This window comes from Cotesia typhae, unplaced genomic scaffold (genome assembly GCF_013202065.1).
Source record: "Cotesia typhae breed Kobodo isofemale line unplaced genomic scaffold, CoteBio_Ctyphae scaffold_152, whole genome shotgun sequence".
Taxonomy (NCBI): domain Eukaryota; kingdom Metazoa; phylum Arthropoda; class Insecta; order Hymenoptera; family Braconidae; genus Cotesia; species Cotesia typhae.
The window spans coordinates 3,769,451-3,788,482 of record NW_027423776.1 but is presented as its reverse complement, the minus strand read 5'-3'; the positions used below and the strand labels follow the sequence as shown (position 1 = coordinate 3,788,482).

General features: G+C 27.5%; 1 protein-coding gene across 2 annotated transcripts in view; it reads right to left on the bottom strand.

Moving 5' to 3' along the window:
* The window catches only part of Ret (protein kinase receptor Ret oncogene), a 67,313-nt gene that overhangs the window by 47,810 nt on the left and 471 nt on the right, over positions 1 to 19,032 (bottom strand). For both annotated transcript variants that reach the window (XM_074255619.1, XM_074255620.1), the window contains exon 2: positions 17,960 to 18,306. In XM_074255619.1, coding sequence (XP_074111720.1) covers positions 17,960 to 18,047 — 88 coding nt within the window. In that variant the 5' untranslated portion in view covers positions 18,048 to 18,306. The remainder of the gene's footprint in view (positions 1 to 17,959; positions 18,307 to 19,032) is intronic.

Here is a 19,032-nt window from a genome sequence, read left to right as displayed (position 1 = left end):
GATATTTAATAAAACATTCGCTTAAACATCGGTTAGCGTACAAATTTTAAATGCTAATATTTCTAAATTTTATGCCAATTGATTTCATACATTGTATTTATAATTAATTACAGCAATAATAAGTACAGTGCATATTTTGAATTAAGATAAATAAAAGCACTATTTCTTCACACCTTAATAGAAGAGATGATAATTTCATGTTTTTCATTGTATTGAAAAAAGTTAATACTGTTGAATTCTAATTTTCATAACGTATTTCATCAATTATTTCTCTATTTAAATCTATATTTGTTATTTATAATTAAGTAGATTCACTCATTAATTTTAAATGATGAAATGGATTACTCAGATCCATCAATTATTGATAGGTTGAAAAACGAAATGATTCAATGATTGACATTCTGTTGTATCAATTATTGACACCTCTAATGCGCAGGCATGATTAGTTGATGTTGAAATTAATACGAAATGAAACAGTTATGATTATAAAATAATTATTTATTTAGACATAATGATTAGATCCCTGTCAATTATTGGTGCTTTTTCACTTTACTAAATATTTGCTGAGTTCTGCTCGCCTCTATCCTAAATTCAAACATATGACTATTACTTAGTAAGATTTTGCCAATTTGCTCGTTTAAATCCATTTATTTATTGTAACAATAATGAGTTTAGAGATAATTCATACGATTATTTTCGGTATAAATAACTTGAAAAAAAAAAAAAAAAAAATATCATTGATCCAATTACTCTGTGCTTTCTATTAAATGTCCCATGAAAATATTTTCTGCTATGGCCTAGCATGTCCACGTAGAATTGCCGACGGAGAGCGGATCACTAAATCTAAGTTCTATTAAAATAAGAATATTTATTTTGATTCTAAGCCTATTTTTATTTAATAAAATATTTTAATTGACGTACGCATTTGTCAAAAAAATAAAAAATTCTATAAGTCACATTTTTATTCTTATCGCTACATTAGAAAATTATTTCTCAGTGTATAAATCTTTTTAAATGGTTCGAAATTTTCACAAAAATCTTTTTAAAGATTACTCTTTAAATGCGTCGTGTTTCTTAGTAATAAATAAAAATTCATGATTGATATGCAGATTTTACTAATCTCTTTTTTTCTGAATTTTAAATACCAAATCTGGTCATCTAGTCAAATTTAATTGTACAGAATTGGATTGATTTTTTTTTCATGTGTCCATGTCATACCTCACGAGTTGACAGAGCAGAGATTTATGTTAAAAAACAAACTGTGACAAGAACAATGAAAAAAGAAAAATAAGCAACAGAAGTAACGTGAAATAAAACAAGAGTGGAGCAGATCAACGGAGAGTCTGACATTTGAATGCTCATTTATCTCTAATGGTTATAATACATGTGACTCATGACTCATGACGCTTAGTAATTATTTTAGAAGCAATTAATTATTTTATTTGACAAAATGAGTTTTTACCATGTTTTAATTCATTACAACCTTCTACTCGTGGAAATTTTTAATCTTCAATTTTTCATTTTAAATTTATTTAATTAATACTATCTCGTAAATTAATTACAATTAAGATCAAGTATACACAGGTCATTCTGATACTATATATACAATGTCCTAAGGGAGCTATTATATCACACTTGGTGACCCAAATACTGTGTATTAGAGTCTTGTATAATTTATCCTTGATCTACATCACGGAAATGTCTTCATGAGATAAATAAACAATTTTACTTTAAAAATAAATCTGCTTTTCATCAACAAGTGTGATGTATGTTTTATTAATACTAACCGATAAAAAGTTATATTTACGTTTGTAGATCATGACACATGACCCACTCAACAGCTAGATAGATTTTGAGTTTAATGTTAAACAAATGTTGAATTAATTAAAAGTTGAAAAGCTACAATGTATTCAATCAATTTTTTTAAATGAAGATTTTTTTAGTTGAAACTAGCTGATTTTAAGTTTTATTTAATGCAGTAAAATATTTTAAATGTTTTGATCAATTAATTTATTGTAAGTTATGGTAGAAATAATCACTCATAAATTATCTACAAGTTTTTATAATTATTTGTCTAATTTTATGAACTGGAAACAGGGTAGATAAGTTTTTCTGTAGGAATTTAACGTAAAATTTTTATTCGGTCGTAAAAAACACTTCCACTAGCATTCGCGTTAGTGATGTGAAATAATCAATTATGGAAAAAATATAAAAAATTGCATTTAATTAACTTGATTAAACCATAAACTGATTAAAATTATTTTCGTCAAAAACTTACATACGGCCGTGAAAACTGCGAAATAACACCAGGACAAAAAAATTTTTAATGACCTTAAAAAGTGAGGCTCAAAAGACTTTTAAAATACTAATGAAGACATTAAAAAACTTAATTGTCTAGTTTTCATCTTCTATATTCTTTAAGCTTTGGCCATTTTTGTTAATTGAACATGTACGTCTCAATGAAATTAGTCATTAACTCATCTTTAAAAGTACTTACAATAAAATAACAATTATTTATACAGTCTGTATGTTTTCTTAATTAATTAAGTGATTTTCATAGCAATGAACCAATAATTTCTCTTCAGTTGTTAGAATAAATTCAAAAAAATTATACACGCAGTTGGAATGAGTAGTCGAACATAAAAAATTTAGTCAAATAGAAAAATTTAGGGACAAGTAATTTTTTTTTTATTTAATTAAGAATTTATTTTAAAAAATAAGATTTTTTTTTTTTTAATTTAGAATTTTTTATTAAAGAAAACAAAAAATTTTCTAGTGAATATTTATTAGTTAAATTAAAAATTGTTTATATTTGCACAAATAAATGTGTTGGTAATGTTTAAATTAAAAAAGTTAAATAAAAGTTTTCAAACATTTTATTTCTTTTGAGTATATTTTTTTATCATTTTTTTTCGTAAATGCGGAAAATGTGTTGGTGCTTTTCAAGTTTATGGAAATAATAAAATATTTTTTACTTACTCGACAATCTGGTTCGAGTTTCTATAGCGGTACCCTCTACCTATACACAAACACACATTTGTATTTATATATATATATATACATATGTATATAAATACAAATACATATAATCGTATAAATACCAATCTGCAATAGACTGAAATATTCGAACAGTAAAAAATTAAAATATATGATTGAAAATTTCATCTAAAAATATAAAAATAAATCCAAATAAAAAATGGAAGTTATTGAGATCCGTACTTTACTTTAGTGTTAACAAATTTCGGGTTCGAATTATTATTGTTATTGTTTATATAACCGAGTAAATAAAAAGGGGGTATTAATATTTTGATCTACATTGATTGTAATGATGACTACAAGACGAGTGATGTTAGGGCTTAAGCTAAGCGAGATATTTTTATACTTCTCGATTCTGTAGTGCAAACACGCTGAAGAGCATTCAATGAATTTCTCAATTCTCAGTGTACACCGTTTTCTTTCATTTTATGTACACTGAATAGAAGTATACACAGATAGGCATGGATCCTTGAATGAAATAAAAGATAACTTTACGAACGATCCACTCGGAACTTAATTTCTAATTCACAAAGTTCGTTTAATTTCAACGTTTACTCTCACTAATTAAATTTTATTCTTTTATTCATAAAAACTTTGATTGCTGAATAAACTGTAGATGGACTTGATAAGTATTAAAGATTTCATTTTAACGCCAGATTTTTTTTCAGAATTTTTTTATGATATTAACCGTTGCATGATCGGTGGGAAAAAAATCTGTGGCCATTTGAACACAAAATAAGATATGGAAAAAATTTATTGGACCAACACAGAAAAAAAAAATACATTTCGACTCAATAAAATTTTTATAAAAATTAAGAATATTTCGATTTAGGCAAATTATTTTATCGATATTGAAAATTTTGAGTTAAAAATTTCAAACAATTGAATAAAATGAAACTATTCATTACTCAATATTTTCTTATTTTTTAATTTTAATATAAAATATTTCGTCAGTCGGATAACAGTATCGCCAAGGTGTGTCGACAAAAGCACATATTATAAATATCTCAACAAATTTGACGCTTGCATGTGCGCGAATATTGTGATGGCTGTGTGGTATGACTTTATTATGAGATTGAGATCGAATCAGAGTTCGAATCCACTCTAAGGAATATTGTCGATTATTTTTAGTTTTCAGAAAAAATAACATATTCAAAACAAAAACATTGATATTTTTAAATTAAATATTTTCTTTTTGAGCTTAGCAAATAAGTTTTTAAATTACTAAATCATGTACTTTTGAATGAAAATATTGTTTAGTTTAATATAAAAATAAACTGTTTTTCCATGAAAAATGTATCTTTTTTATTTTAAGTTTTTTAATAACATTAATTTGATAAAAATTTTTTTAATCAACAAAAAAGAGCTTGATTTTCTTGATTTAAGTTCTTTTTAGTTGTAAATTATTTTAAATGTATTATTCACCATTTGTCGTAGTAAATAAACTTTTTCATTTGTAGTTTTGCATTAAAATTAATTATTTTCATCGGTCTACCATTTTATTCTTAATTAATGCAAGTGACCCGAGATCCGGGAATATAGAAAATAACAGAATGCCATTACGGATATTGTATTCTATGTGTGGCTTCACTATTGCCTAAATCGTGGGAAAAACAATATAAATTGCTGAATTTAATTAAAATTTTTTTATTTCAAATCGTCAAATATAGGCTGATAAAATCTAAATGGTATTTATTGATCAGTGAATTTATTTTATTCTAGATACCCTATACCCTATAAACGAATTTAATGCAACCTTGTAGTGCCAAACTATATATACATAATTTGTCAAGATCTATTTTGTAGATAATAAATGTTTTCGTCCGCTTGTATAATTAAAACATTATTCTGTCTTAAATTTATGGAGATACACGTTCTGTTTATGTCAATGCTTTGATATTGTTAGATCTTCGAAAATCTACTTAGTAAGGACGATCTAAATTTTGGAATGATATCTATGGTTTTAAAGATGGAAAAAGTACTGACAAGCATAGGTAAATTTTTAAAAAGATCCACTTATCTTTTAAGCAGTTCTTTCATTATTATTATGATTAAGTATCGTAACGATTAACTCGAATTAATACAAATTGAATTAAAGTGGTCCATACACGGAAAGAACAAAATTACACTGCATATTCTCCTATATTATACTCAGTGTAATCTGTGGTGAAATAAAATTTCAGATAAGATCAAATATAATCCAGATTATACTAAATTATTTTTGTATTACACTCAATTTTTTTAACCCCAAATTATCGAAAAAATTGTGCTTGAATGATCCTTAAATCTTTTCTATCCACGCATTGTATTGCATTTTTGAAAAATACATGAAAAAATGAACAGTTAAAAAAAAAAATAATCATCACAAATTAAAGAAATTTTACAAATTTAAAAAAAAATTAATAAATTAAAAAAGAAAAAAGTCGAATGTCGCAATTTCTGAAAAAATTATATAATCCAAGATTCTGCTAAGTATAATTCAAATTATACGGGGTATTTTTTCGGATTATATCCAGTGTAATCTGGGGTGGTATAACCAGGAAAATCACTTGGTCAAATCGGAAATTACACTGAGTATAATACAAAAATAATTTAGTATAATCTGGATTATATTTGATATTATCCGAATTTTTTTTTTATCTCAGATTATACTGAGTACAATATGGGAGGATCTGCACTGGAATTTTGTTCTTTCCGTGTAGTGCCCAAAAATCAAAATTCAATGGCTGTGCTCAGATACACTGTAGTACTAACCAATACTGGATAAGATTATCAAATACTTATATTATTTTCTCATAGATGTTCTCAAGAAATAATAAAACCACATTCAATTTTTGGTACAAGATCTGCTAAAATCTTTTAAGAACTCTGTAAACTTGAACGGAACTATTACGACTTTTTTGTAGCATTGAATTGTCGTATTTAATGTTTAAGATAATGAATAAAAATCAATTACAACAGCTTGATAGGGCTGATTTTTTTTTCTAGACCATCCTAGTAGTATAATAAAAGTTCCAATTAAGTATCAGCTCATAGAACATTCAAGTTATTTGATAAGAATTCAAGAAATTTTGATTTTTATTATTAAAAAAGAATATTAAACGCCCAAAACTTTCGAACTAATGGACTGACTTGGCTCATCGTTGAACTTGACCAAAGAAAATATTTGTCCATAAAATAAATGTACCGATAATCTACTCCTCAGAAGTACGTTTTACTTGAACGTAACACATTTAAGGGGTTAGGGGTAGTCAGAATTTTCAAAAAATCGATTTTTTTTTGCATTTTCTTAAAGAATAATATTTTAAAAATATTGTGTGAAAATTTGAAGTGAATCTGACAAATTCTTTTCGAGTTATTTAACAATGACCAAAGGACACTCGGGTGCTACGTGGCATTCGAGAGCAGATAGCTAGAAACAGCTGCAAGCAACCGACCTTTCGGGTTTCATTGTCATGAATATCTCCCCATTTTAATGTATATATAATTATATATATATATACAAATCCTTCTACATATATTCACAATTTGTAGGTAGTACAAGAACTGAAAAATAATTTTTGGTTGCCAGTATACCTGTAGTCGTTGCACTGATCAGTCGATAGTTTTGTGATAAATTATTTCTCAAGTGAATTAAATTATTAACCATGGGACGTGATTATAGAAAGGTTTCAAGAGAACTCCGGAGTTCTGAAACAATTAATAAGTCGCGTTCAGTCAAAAGAAAGAATGTTTTTAATCCGAAAACAGCCGAACGTGATGAAAGTATTCAGAGTACATCTTCTAAAAAATTAAAACAAAACACTGAAGATGATGTACCTGAAGACAGCAGTACTGAATTTCGAATAATAAATTTTATTCAGGTATTCACTGCAATTTCTGCTCTTATAAAATGTAAAAAATGTGATGGAAATGTACTGTTTCAAACAGCAAGTACACGTGGGCTGGGATTCAAAATTGTAGTTGCATGTAATAACTGTGGAAATGAATATATTCCTTCCTGTTCTTTCGTTGGGCATTCTTATGAAATAAACAGACGTTTCATTTTTGTAATGAGAATACTAGGAATAGGATACGAAGGATTGTGCAAGTTTTGCGGCCTGATGGACATGCCGTCTTTTTTAGATAAATCTACGCATATAATTTTACTGAAACAGATTTTGAATTGTAGTAAAACCGTCGCAGAAACCTTCATGACGAAAGCTGTGAATGAAGAAAAGCAAGCAATGCCAACAACTGAAAATGAAGATATAAATCATCTAACTGTATCGGGAGATGGAACCTGGCAAAAACGGGGATATACATCGTCATTTGGAGTTTCTTCTATAATTGGCTATTTTACTGGAAAGATTCTTGACATAAACATTAAAAGTGCATATTGTAAGCTATGTGAGTATTGGAAAAAAACCAAATACTGTTGAGTTCCAGGAATGGTATCAATCGCATGAAGATGTGTGTTCTGCTAATCATAAAGGGTCTTCTGGGAAAATGGAGGTGGATGCGATGGTCGAAATGTTTTCGTATTCTGAAACTAAATATGGAGTTAAGTATGCCAACTATATTGGTGATGGTGACTCCAAGACCTATTCAGGAATTATAAAATCAGATCCTTACAAAAATACAACTGTAAATAAAAAGGAATGTATAGGGCATGTCCAAAAGCGGATGGGGAGTCGATTACGTACGCTGAAGAGTAACCAAAAAGGTCTTGGTGGTCGAGGTAAGCTCACAGGTAAAGTAATAGACAAACTAACTGTGTACTATGGTTTAGCAATACGCCGGCATTGTGATTCTATTGAAAATATGAAATCTGCTATAATGGCAACCTTTTATCACTACGGCTCGAGTGATGAAAAACCGAATCATGATATGTGTCCAAAAGGCGAAGAATCTTGGTGCTCTTACCAGCGCGCTGAAGCAAGAGGAGAGCTTGGTACCTATTCTCACGATTATTCTCCCTTACCTTCTGATGTTTTAAAAGCTATCAAGCCTATATACGAAGATCTTAGTAATGAAAATTTACTTTCAAGATGTGTAGGTGGATTCAATCAGAATAATAACGAAAGCTTTAACTAATTAGTATGGAAAATATGCCCAAAAACGATAAATACTAGTTATACTATCGTACAAATAGCTGCATACGTTGCTATGTGTATATTTAATGAGGGTATAAATTCATTATTAGTCTTGATGAATACACTAGGACTTAATTGTGGGCCTAATTCTCATCGGTATGCAGAAAGAATGGATGCTGCACGTATGAAAGTAGCAGATAAGCGCGCTAATGATAACACCCGAGAAGGTCGATTGCAACGTAGGCACCAGCAAATCGATATTTTGGAAGCTGCTATGACGGCTGAAGAGCTATTATATGGTCCAGGAATAGATGACTCAGTGTAAGTTATTAAATAATTCTTATAATTCGACATAAATCCATAGCAAAACTTTAAATGCGTTTTTCTCAAAACTATGTTTTCTGAACTGGTGATCACTGTAACTTAAAAACTGCTCGGTAGATTTCAATAAAATTTATTGTACTTTTGAAAAACATTAAAAACTCGTGCCTGATCGAAGGATTTTTTTTTTTCAAAAATTTCGATTTTTTTTTAACAATGAACTGTTGATTTTTTCCCGAAAATCTAGAAAAAAATTTCTTGAAGCCGCCATTTTGTTCATTTCGAAAAAAAAAAAAAAGCTTCGATCAGGCACAAGATTATCTATTAATAAAACTAATTTTTCTTATCCGATTGATTTTAGATGAATCTCCAAGGACTTATGATGATCACCGCAAAGGACTTCGGGAGGAACGGGCTTTACAAAAACAGCGATAACTTTTTGAATTATTAATTTTTTTTTTTGAAATTTTCGTGAAGTCAAATTGAAACGTGTTCTAATAAAGCTATGTTTTTATTTTTGTCAAATAAAGTAATTAACTACAAAAAAAAAATGATTGAAAATCATCATTTTTTCAGGCCTCTGAGTACCCCTAACCCCTTAAATTCAATGATTCTTTATCATCGAATTTGTCTTTTTCCGCATAAAAATCCTTGTAAGAAAGAAGATTAATATCCTCTAAATCATTTTCATTATCTTTATGTATTTTTTAATACGTTTTAAATGAAAACGTTATCAAGAGAATGTATCTCCGTACTTGGTATATACTCAAATAACAACCGTTAGAATAGCGTAGTAAAATTTATCGATAATATTCACATAACGCCATCGAGCACTGGACATAATTTTGAACATTTATAACTGGATACCTCTGGTGAAGGTAATAAAATAAAATAATATTGGTTTATTAACGACCTTTCAACTATCACATCATAAACTTTCATCTACCTATAAAGTAATGTATCAACAACATCGCCGGTACGCTAAAATAAGTTACCAAAATGAATAAAAAAAATAATAAAATCCAATGATTGTGATGTGATGAAAAGCCAGACCATAAAGTTTTTTTTTTTTAATATAAATAATCAAAAACCTTTTTTACTAGTTGAAGTCTATCAGCACGTGGTTTGAAAATATAAACATGAGATTCCTGTTTTTCTCTCTCTTTCTCTCTTTATATAGATGTATATCCATTAGTATGACGTCGAGGAGGTTAAGGCCAGGGACTTTGCATGTTCCACAGCAATAAGACCAGCTCTGCTAGCATTTATATCGAGTTAACATGAAACTTTCTTCAATCAATATGTATGTTTTTTTACTCTATCTACGATAAATTTAACTTTCATCATAATTATCCAACTTTATATGCACTTTCAGTCGCATTACATCATTAAATTCATTTTATACAGGCATAAATTATGTTTATTTTTCTGTCTGTAATTAGTATATCTAGTAATAACTTTGCGACTTAAAAAGAAAGAAGTAAGATGTTTTATATAGTTTATGAATTGATATTTCAATTACTTTGATGTATCATAATTAGTAAAAAAATGATTGATATTTGCGATGATTTTCAGAAGTTGTACAGAAATAAATTTTTTGTTTTAAACAGAACAAAAGAAGAGAAGAAAAACCGCGCATGAAAATGACGAACATTAATAATGTACGAGGAATAAACCGCTCGTGAACATGCAAATACGAAATTCGTAGAGTGTATTAAAATGATAACACAAAAAATTTTGATTTATTAAGTTACGGGATGCTGTTGTCAGACTATTGAATAAATTTTTTTTTAAATTATTATTAAAAATTTCTTTACATAAATATTCACTTAGAAAAAATTAAAAATTGTTTTGTATAATTTGAATGCAATTTATGATTTTCATTTCAGGAATTAACTGTTAAATTCATCGAAAAAATACGACATTCATCATTTTTACTGTCTATTAAGCAGTAAGTTATGAAAAGTATTTACAACTAAATTGTATTGTGACACGAACATTGAAATAAATATGAAGAAGATAAATGCTCGAAATTCACAATAAAATCTCTCTTCCTAATTTATTTTCATTCGAGATATTGTTATAAAATCATGTTCTAGGCATCTAAATTCAAAAATTCACTATGTCGATTACAACAAAAATTTTTATAAATGTATAAACCTGTAATTTTGTCGACTGGATCTTATGATGAGCTTAGTTTACTTAAAAATAAAATTGGATAGTCAGTGAGTAGTCTAATGAGTCGTTCTCGTTCACAAGTCGGTTGTCTGCTTTTGAAATACGAGCTACTGCAGCTGATTGTGTCAAATTCAGAATTGCCAAGGACAGTGGAACCCGGTCTTCTAACTTAAAGGATCATAGTCTAAATATAATTTTACAGAATTTAAGAAAGTTTAGGATGCCCTATTAAATGACTATATAATATAGACTCTATATATTAAATAAACTTTAGATTCAACTGAAAACTTTACTATTTTCATTTTGAAAGAAAAAAAAATTATACATAAATTAATTTATTTTTGGCGAATAGCTCCGTTTTTTGACCCTGTCGTCGCGTGATTTTGCCTACTTTCATGATTTGCGTTGTGGCATTTTGTTACTACGTCAAATACAATCAATTATATCTATATATTCGCAGATATAAACGTTTTATTAGCCATGAAATGTTAAGCCATGATAAATTAATATGACAGATCCTCCAAATTAAAATAGATGAAATTAAAATAAGTGTAAAGTTAATTAAGTATCGAATTATCGCAAAAATATGGTCCCTGATTCCTTATTGGCTAAAAAATCAAAGCGAAGTGCGCAATTTAAATTTCTAATCTAAGGGTATGATCAATGATCAGTTTATAGAACAAGAAGTGCATAAATACATTATTAATTAACTTATTTTTTCAAATAAATGCGACTCATAATAATTTTTAATAAAATACTTTAGATTTAAAAAAATTATAAGTTGCCATCTTAGTCGATAAAATCCAAGTACAAATTAACTAAACTAAAAACAGTTCAAACTTTTTAGTCTCATTAGATTAGAAACAGCATACAATATTCATAGCTGCTAAATTATTTTACTGAAAGGTTGTTTAGATCTAAAACGGATCAAAAAAATTTGAATAGTAAATGAAATACAGAAGAAAATGTTTTTAAAAGTTCAAACACAGGTCAATAAGTTCAAATGCAGATCATTTTGCTCAAAATCGGATTAAATTTTTCGACCCGGGTTTCTGGTTATTTGCTTAAAGATAAATACTTTAACAAATATCTCTAATTTTCTCACGAAAGAATTTCTTCTAGACCATATCTCCCCTAATTTATAAGTCACCAAAGGTGGAGAAAAAATGTTCAGAAGAGATATGTGCTTGTTCAAATAAGCCATAATATTTAAAAATTTGCTATTTTGTGCAATCTTGTGGAGTAAATTTATATCGATTTGATACTGTTTTCATTATTTTAGATTAGTTGTTAATCTCATGCGTTATAGCATAACGAAAAAAATTAATTATATTTTTTTATTGGTTTATTTTACACTGATAAAAAAGTTCACTTGATTCAAGAGACAAAATCTTGAACCAAGAATACAATTTTGAAGAAAATGATTTTCTTGAATCAAGAGAATAAATTCTTGGCTCAAGAGTAATTTCTTCAGTGTACTGGTTGTAAAAAATAATTTTTTTTTTATTATCAATTCTTTGTAAAGATCTCGGGTAAAAATATAACCTCAATTAATTCTCATCGAACGCAGGTCAACTTTATTGTAGTTTAACCGAGTTCAAAAAGCACATTGAACCTACGATGATGCTGAAAGAGCATAAATGTGCCTCAAATGAACCTCAACGAAACTGAACAAGTCTCACATCACATTACCGGAAAACAGCCATCAGATGAATTATTTTTTTATCAAATGTAAAGTAGATTCAACCATTAATATCGATAGATTTCTTCTCATCAAAAATAATTTCACAATAAAGAAAAGCATAAATGTTGGCAAAGAGAATTTTTCAATTTTTCAAATTTTCGTTTCTTGACCCGAAAATTATCTCTAAACATACACACACTGGTAAAAAAATTAAATTGATTCAAGAGAAAAAAATTCGAATCAAGAAAACTGTTTAAAAGATTTTTTTTCTTGAATCAAGCAAAACAGTTTCTGTTCCAAGAAATTTTTCTTGGTTTAAAGAACTTTCACTTATTTTAAGATTTGTTCTCTTGAATCAAATCAATTTTTTTATTCCTGTGAAATTCACTATCAGACCAAGATATCTATCTGTTTTGTTCTTGCAATCAACATGTGATAATGTAAAAACATAAAATTAACAATAGCTCAGTGTTACATAAATATAATAATAAATACAGGCATACATTAATGAAAAGTGTGAGCTCATACTTGATATGACTTCCAGTTCTATCATACCTTGATTGTTTCCAAAATGATGTCACACATAAGATAATTTTACTTTATCAAAAAGACTTGGTAAATAATCTTTATCCCCCTGCAGATGTTTATAATTTCGATGATACCAACCAAAAAGTAAGTGAAAAGTAATTTAAAATATATGAATGCGATATAGCTAGACCTAGACCGGGGCAAAATATATGAGGTACACTATTATCCAGTCCAATGATTATGACTATCTGAATTTACCTTTATAGACATCAAAGCACAGTGAATGAACCTTTTCAAATGCATGCAGATGTACCACATCATCTACATTCTGCGTATCAATATGTACATTATAAATTTGACATAAATATTCGATACTGAGACTTGTCGATTTCCCTTTCACTCATCTCGATTTTCGTATCATTTATTTTTTTTTTTTTTTACAGTGTCAATACCATATGCAAAGCCTTTATCCCTGTATGGTGTGCTCCATACTGTTCTACGACAAACCCTAAATCAATGTCCCTATTCACGATAAATTTTTATCTTCAACGGTGTATCTAGCGGCCTTGTGCTTTTTCGATCGTTTGCTGCCGCAGCCGCAAACTATATCAATTCATAGATATATGTAAGTGCAAATGGATGGATGTATTGTATATTCACACGATTATTCACTATCACTATTACTATCACCGTCAATCCCTTTTTATTATTACATTAACACACTGTAGTCTGTAATCATGAAGCGATGACGTTTATAAAAGTCTTCTACTCCTATAGGGTATAGTTTGATCATTTTTTATCTGCATGTAATGATAAAACGATAGGGTTAATTTTTTGGATTATACATGGGATCTTCGAGTGGAGAAAAGATTGATAAATCTATACTTTTATCCTAAAGTTTGGACTACTAGGTATTTTTTTAGATAATTATAATCTGCTTGAGTTTGACGATATTTTAGTTTCATGGCCAACTAATTTCTCGCTATAAAAATTGAATTGAGCTGTCGACAACTTGTGTGTACGTGGATGTTTTTTTGATTTTATTTCTCTTTGTAACGAATTTATAAAGTTTTAAATAGAAAGTCTAAGAATTTTTTATAGTTTAAGAATGTAAAATATCCAATTTTTCTAGCTCTTCATTAAAATTTTCTGGACATCAGTTTATTGTATCGTATTCAATTTTTACACTTATTTATTTGTGTACGATGATGGGAAAAATCATGGGGTAGATAATTATTATTTTCTCAATTTTGTTTAGTAAGGACAAAATAGAATTCAGTAAGAATTAGAATTATGACACTAGAAAAAGATGATATTTATTACATGGATATATATATGTTTAAAAAAAGATATGGTAAATTTTACGAGAAATTTGTTACTTTGATATATTTTGTGAAAACGCAATGGAAAATGTAATTTTTACAAAACAAAGTTTTTTTTTATAAAATAACATATGGTTGTGATGATATAAAACGATTTTGCAAGAAATTTCGTATCGATTTTCGCAGAATAATTTTTGATAATGTTGTTTTTCCTGAATGCATATGTTTTATTGAATTGATATCACAAAAATATACTTAAGATAAAATTTTTTTTTGGCGTGCTTTTTTTTTGTAGCACAAATATTTATATATGTTCTTTCACATTGAATACTGTTACAATTTACAATATACATCATTAAAAAAACTTCAAAAAGTTATTTTCAAACTAGATTTCGAAATATGATTCCAAACTATGTTTCTAGCTTAAAAATATTTATCAAAAATTTTGAACAATTGCACTATTTTTTTGGTCTTTACTCATAAAAAAAGAAATGCCCCAAGGATTTGCTCAGTCCTTTACCGTGATCATTGTGCGTGAAAACGAGACATTGCGACTGCATTTGGCGGTTTTTTCCCTGAGTAACCACAACTATATAGATATTAATGTGTATGCACCCCCTTACATTTTGTGGTGGTGCGACACGAGAAACAATGAAGTCTTTAGTCTTAATTAAAATCCAGTGTGACAGAACAAAATTAATGTTTCTGATTGAATCGTCTGTAAAAGATATTATTTTACATGCTTTTTTTTCTATGTTTCTTATCATTCCAACGAATTTACTAAAAATATATTATTATAATCATTTTAAATACATGAATAAATGATGAAAAAATAAAAAGTAATGAAAATTTTATTTACGTAATTTCAGAAAATTTAAGAAACTGATAATCGAGTTTCCTCAAAATTTCTAGTCAATTTTATGTACTTGGAATGTACAAAACGGTGTAAAAACTATTCACTGTAGTGAAGCATAAAATCAATATATTTCTTGTCTGTTCCAGGAACCATTAACACTGATATAGCTACTTTATTTTTCGAGATTTGACGATGGATTATAATAAGAAAATAATGGATATTATATGATGTGTAGTGTGAATTGCTCTGTATTCTGTTGATGGCCTGCCTACGCAGTGTCATAACCAAACGCGAGGGATGATGGACGGTTTAATTTCTATACTTCCTAGTGTGCTGTAAAATGCTCATGCATTTATAGGTTCGGTTTATATATGTCTAATAAAAACTCAAGCTTTAAAACCGGTCGTATAAAATTTTTCATATGAATAAAAAATATACTAGATAATATAAATGAGTATCGCTTAAGATCGATTCTGATTCAATATAGAGAAAAAAAAATTTTTAAAAATAACTGATAGTGTTATAACGTTAATAACGAATACAAGTACCACAGAAAATCGAAGGTAGCGTTGTTCAATTACTGTACTCTACTGAAGATAATTTACTCTTCGATTGGATATTAAATTTGTCGGAAAATTAATTATACATGTTTGCTTTCAAGTTAATAAGAAAATAACAATATGACAGATTGTAATAAGGCTTAAATTTATTGCTTACATAAATTGCTGCTTAATAAATTTATAATTTATCTAAAAAAATTTAATTTCGAAAAATCAATAGAATCAAAGTTTATTTTTAAATTGAAGAATTATCATGTTTATTTTTGCAAATATATAAATTTATTTTAAAACAATATCATGAATGGACCTTTACAATAACATTTTTACTAAACATGTAAATGTTAAATAACACCAAAAGTAATTGACAGCATTTCGATGATTTTGATAAAATAATCATTCCTATTAATTGTAAATGATGATTATTATTTATTGAATTATTATGTTAACCTGTTGCGTTGTACCTAATATTGATTTTCTGCTCAATGTTACTAATACGCATCACCCTAGCCTATAATATAATAATAATCTAATATAATAATTCCGCTACTGTATTCCAATTATTTTCACCCAAATGTACATCAAATGTATCAATTATTATTATATTATTTATTTTCATTATATGATCTCTACAATAATAAATTATCAGATTTATTGTTTAGCTTTTTCTTTTTAAGTTACACAATTTGTTTGCTCAATAATAAAAAAAATAAACGTAATTTAACTTAAGCTTAATTTTACTAAGTAAAAAATTTTGTGGAGAATGTTTCATTAAAACAAAGTAAATTAGCTCAAGAAAATTAGTTTTTTGATTTTGAATGATTATCCATAAAAAAATTTTTTTGGTGTAGCCTGATGAGGATAAAAATATACATTGTGATAATGGTTATTAACTTTCATATAATTTTTAACAGTATGGACGTCAATTATCATATCGTATACCCAATTTTCAAATTAACCAATTTCAGGACATTTTAAAAATTACGTTAATATATCAGATCATATCAGGAAACGTTTTAACGAGCACATGGCACTGCTACTTGATCAGGACAAAATCAAAACTTAGTAATCAATGTAATAATAATTTAATCTTTGATACACATAATTCTTCAAATTTTTTTAACTAAAAACATTCAAAATAAATTTTTTTACTTTTCTAAATAGTTAATATATTATGAAGAATTAAAATCGCAGAAACGCAAATCAGAAATTTATTCTCTACACTGATAGAAGGAGTTCTTAGCATTTAAAAATCATTTCTTAAACATAATTTCTTAGTATTTAAAAAATATTTCTTAGTATTTAAGAAATATTTCTTAATATTTATAGTATATCTTAGTATTCAAGAAATATTTCTTGAATACTGAGAAATATTTTTTAAATACTCAGAAATGATGTTTAAGAAATGATTTCTTAAATACAAAGAAATTTTCTTAAATGCTAAGAAATCCTTCTATTAGTGTACGTGAAGAGATAGAGGAATTTCTGATAGAATTTTCTCACTATTCTTGAGAAACAATAAAATGATTTAAATCTTTAACTATCGAAATCTTGCATTCAATTTAGATCCGTCACGATCTAACTCGTAAATTCAATTCAAACGAAAATTTAACTTTTATATTTTGTACATCTATTTACTATAAATACATTACGAAAGGTAAAACCAAAAAAGAAAAATTTCCTAGCAACGAAATCTCAATTTACTTTTTTTATTGACAAAAAAACTATTTATGATAATGAATCATAGAAAAATAGTAAAGGTTCTAGAGAATTAAAAAAATCAAAACCCTAAAAATATCTGCTAATGATTTTGCATCGAGAAAGTGATCAAAAGTTCTCTTCTGGCATATTCAATAGTTTTCACGTACTGCGCTTCACTGAAAAAATCATTTATTTTGTATAGAGCATATAGATCGAATCTCAAAAAGTTCAAACAGAATTAATCTTTTCAGATATGGATCTACTAAAAATGCGTAAGATAAATTGTTTAACGGGATCATAGCAACAATGGATAAAAAAAAATGAATATTAACAAAAAATTAACATTTAAAATCTCCCCTAATATTTAAAGATATAACATATAACTACACAAGAATAAATTAAATTCTATCATTAAATATGAGTATCGTATGTACGTAAAGAAAGATATGAACCATCTGCATATGTTAAGTATAATCTGCATAAGCTATATACTACGTATGTATACATCCTAAATATATATATTTATTTTTTTTATTTTACAAAGTGCGTCGATGCAGGTCGTTGTTTAACTCTTGTCGCCTCATCGCAGACCTAACCGTACTATGTACACAAACGCACAAAGCCTCCAAGTGTAAGCCTGTATTGTATTTTACGATAGCGGGAAAGTAAAGTATTGTAGTCTTCTGAAGAAGTAAACTTACCTGATCCATATGTCGTGAAAAGTGTCAACAATAAAAACAGTAGAACCACCTGCGTTTGGACCTTCTTTCTTCCTTTTCCCGTTTCCATGTTTGTTTTTTATTATTTTTATTTCAATGATATTTTGTTGGTGTTATTTTATCGTTAATTGTAATGTAATTCTCTTGTTGGAGCACGCTTATGGAGGGGATAAACGAGTACAGATTGCAGTGCGTGGTCTAGTCAGATTTGTCGTTCCATCGAATGTAAATCAGCGTTCGTCGATTAATTATTCATCATTGCAACTCTATTAATTTTGCAACCTAACTGCTCTTTTGCACTCCGTGACATGTTTATTCTTATTTTATTTCTAATTAATGTAATAGAAAATTTTTATTTTTTATTTATAATTGATTTTTTTATTATAAACATTTAATTGTTTATTAGTTTTGAAAAGTTATCAGCTCTTAGTTTCAACTTTGAAATAAAAAATTGAAAAATTCAGTTATTCGAAATTTTTTTTTTGTTTTATCTTATGGTGGATTGATCAGAAAAATCGAATCAATTTCAACAAAAATAAATTGTATTAAGAATTTGACGTTTTTTTTTTTTCATTACTCTTCTATTTTTTTTTAAATTTCGTATCAAAAGTAGAAAAATTGAAAGAAAAAAATTCTTTTATACGCTTTATTTCTTAATTTTTTCAATTCTTAGTAGCAATACATAAGATCTTCAAGACTATCTCAAGTATTATATACACAGAAAAAAAAAATTTATTTGAACCCCGAAAATTATAAGAAAGACCGAGGTTATTTTGGAGCAAGAAGGAATTTTCTTGGCTTAAAAAAGTTTAACTTCGTTAAAGAAATTTTAACTTCATTCAAGAAATTTTCAATTTTCCTTAAGATTTTTTCGAGTTAAGAAAATTTACGCTTCACTCAAGACTTTCTTTCTTTCTGTGTAGGAAAAAAAATTGAAATATTAAATGAAATCCAACTTTTTAGTAATTGGTTCAATTTTTTTTTATACGAAAAAAATGAGGGATAGTAAATGATAATAAATAGGTAACAATTAATTTTTTAAACATTGAAATCGC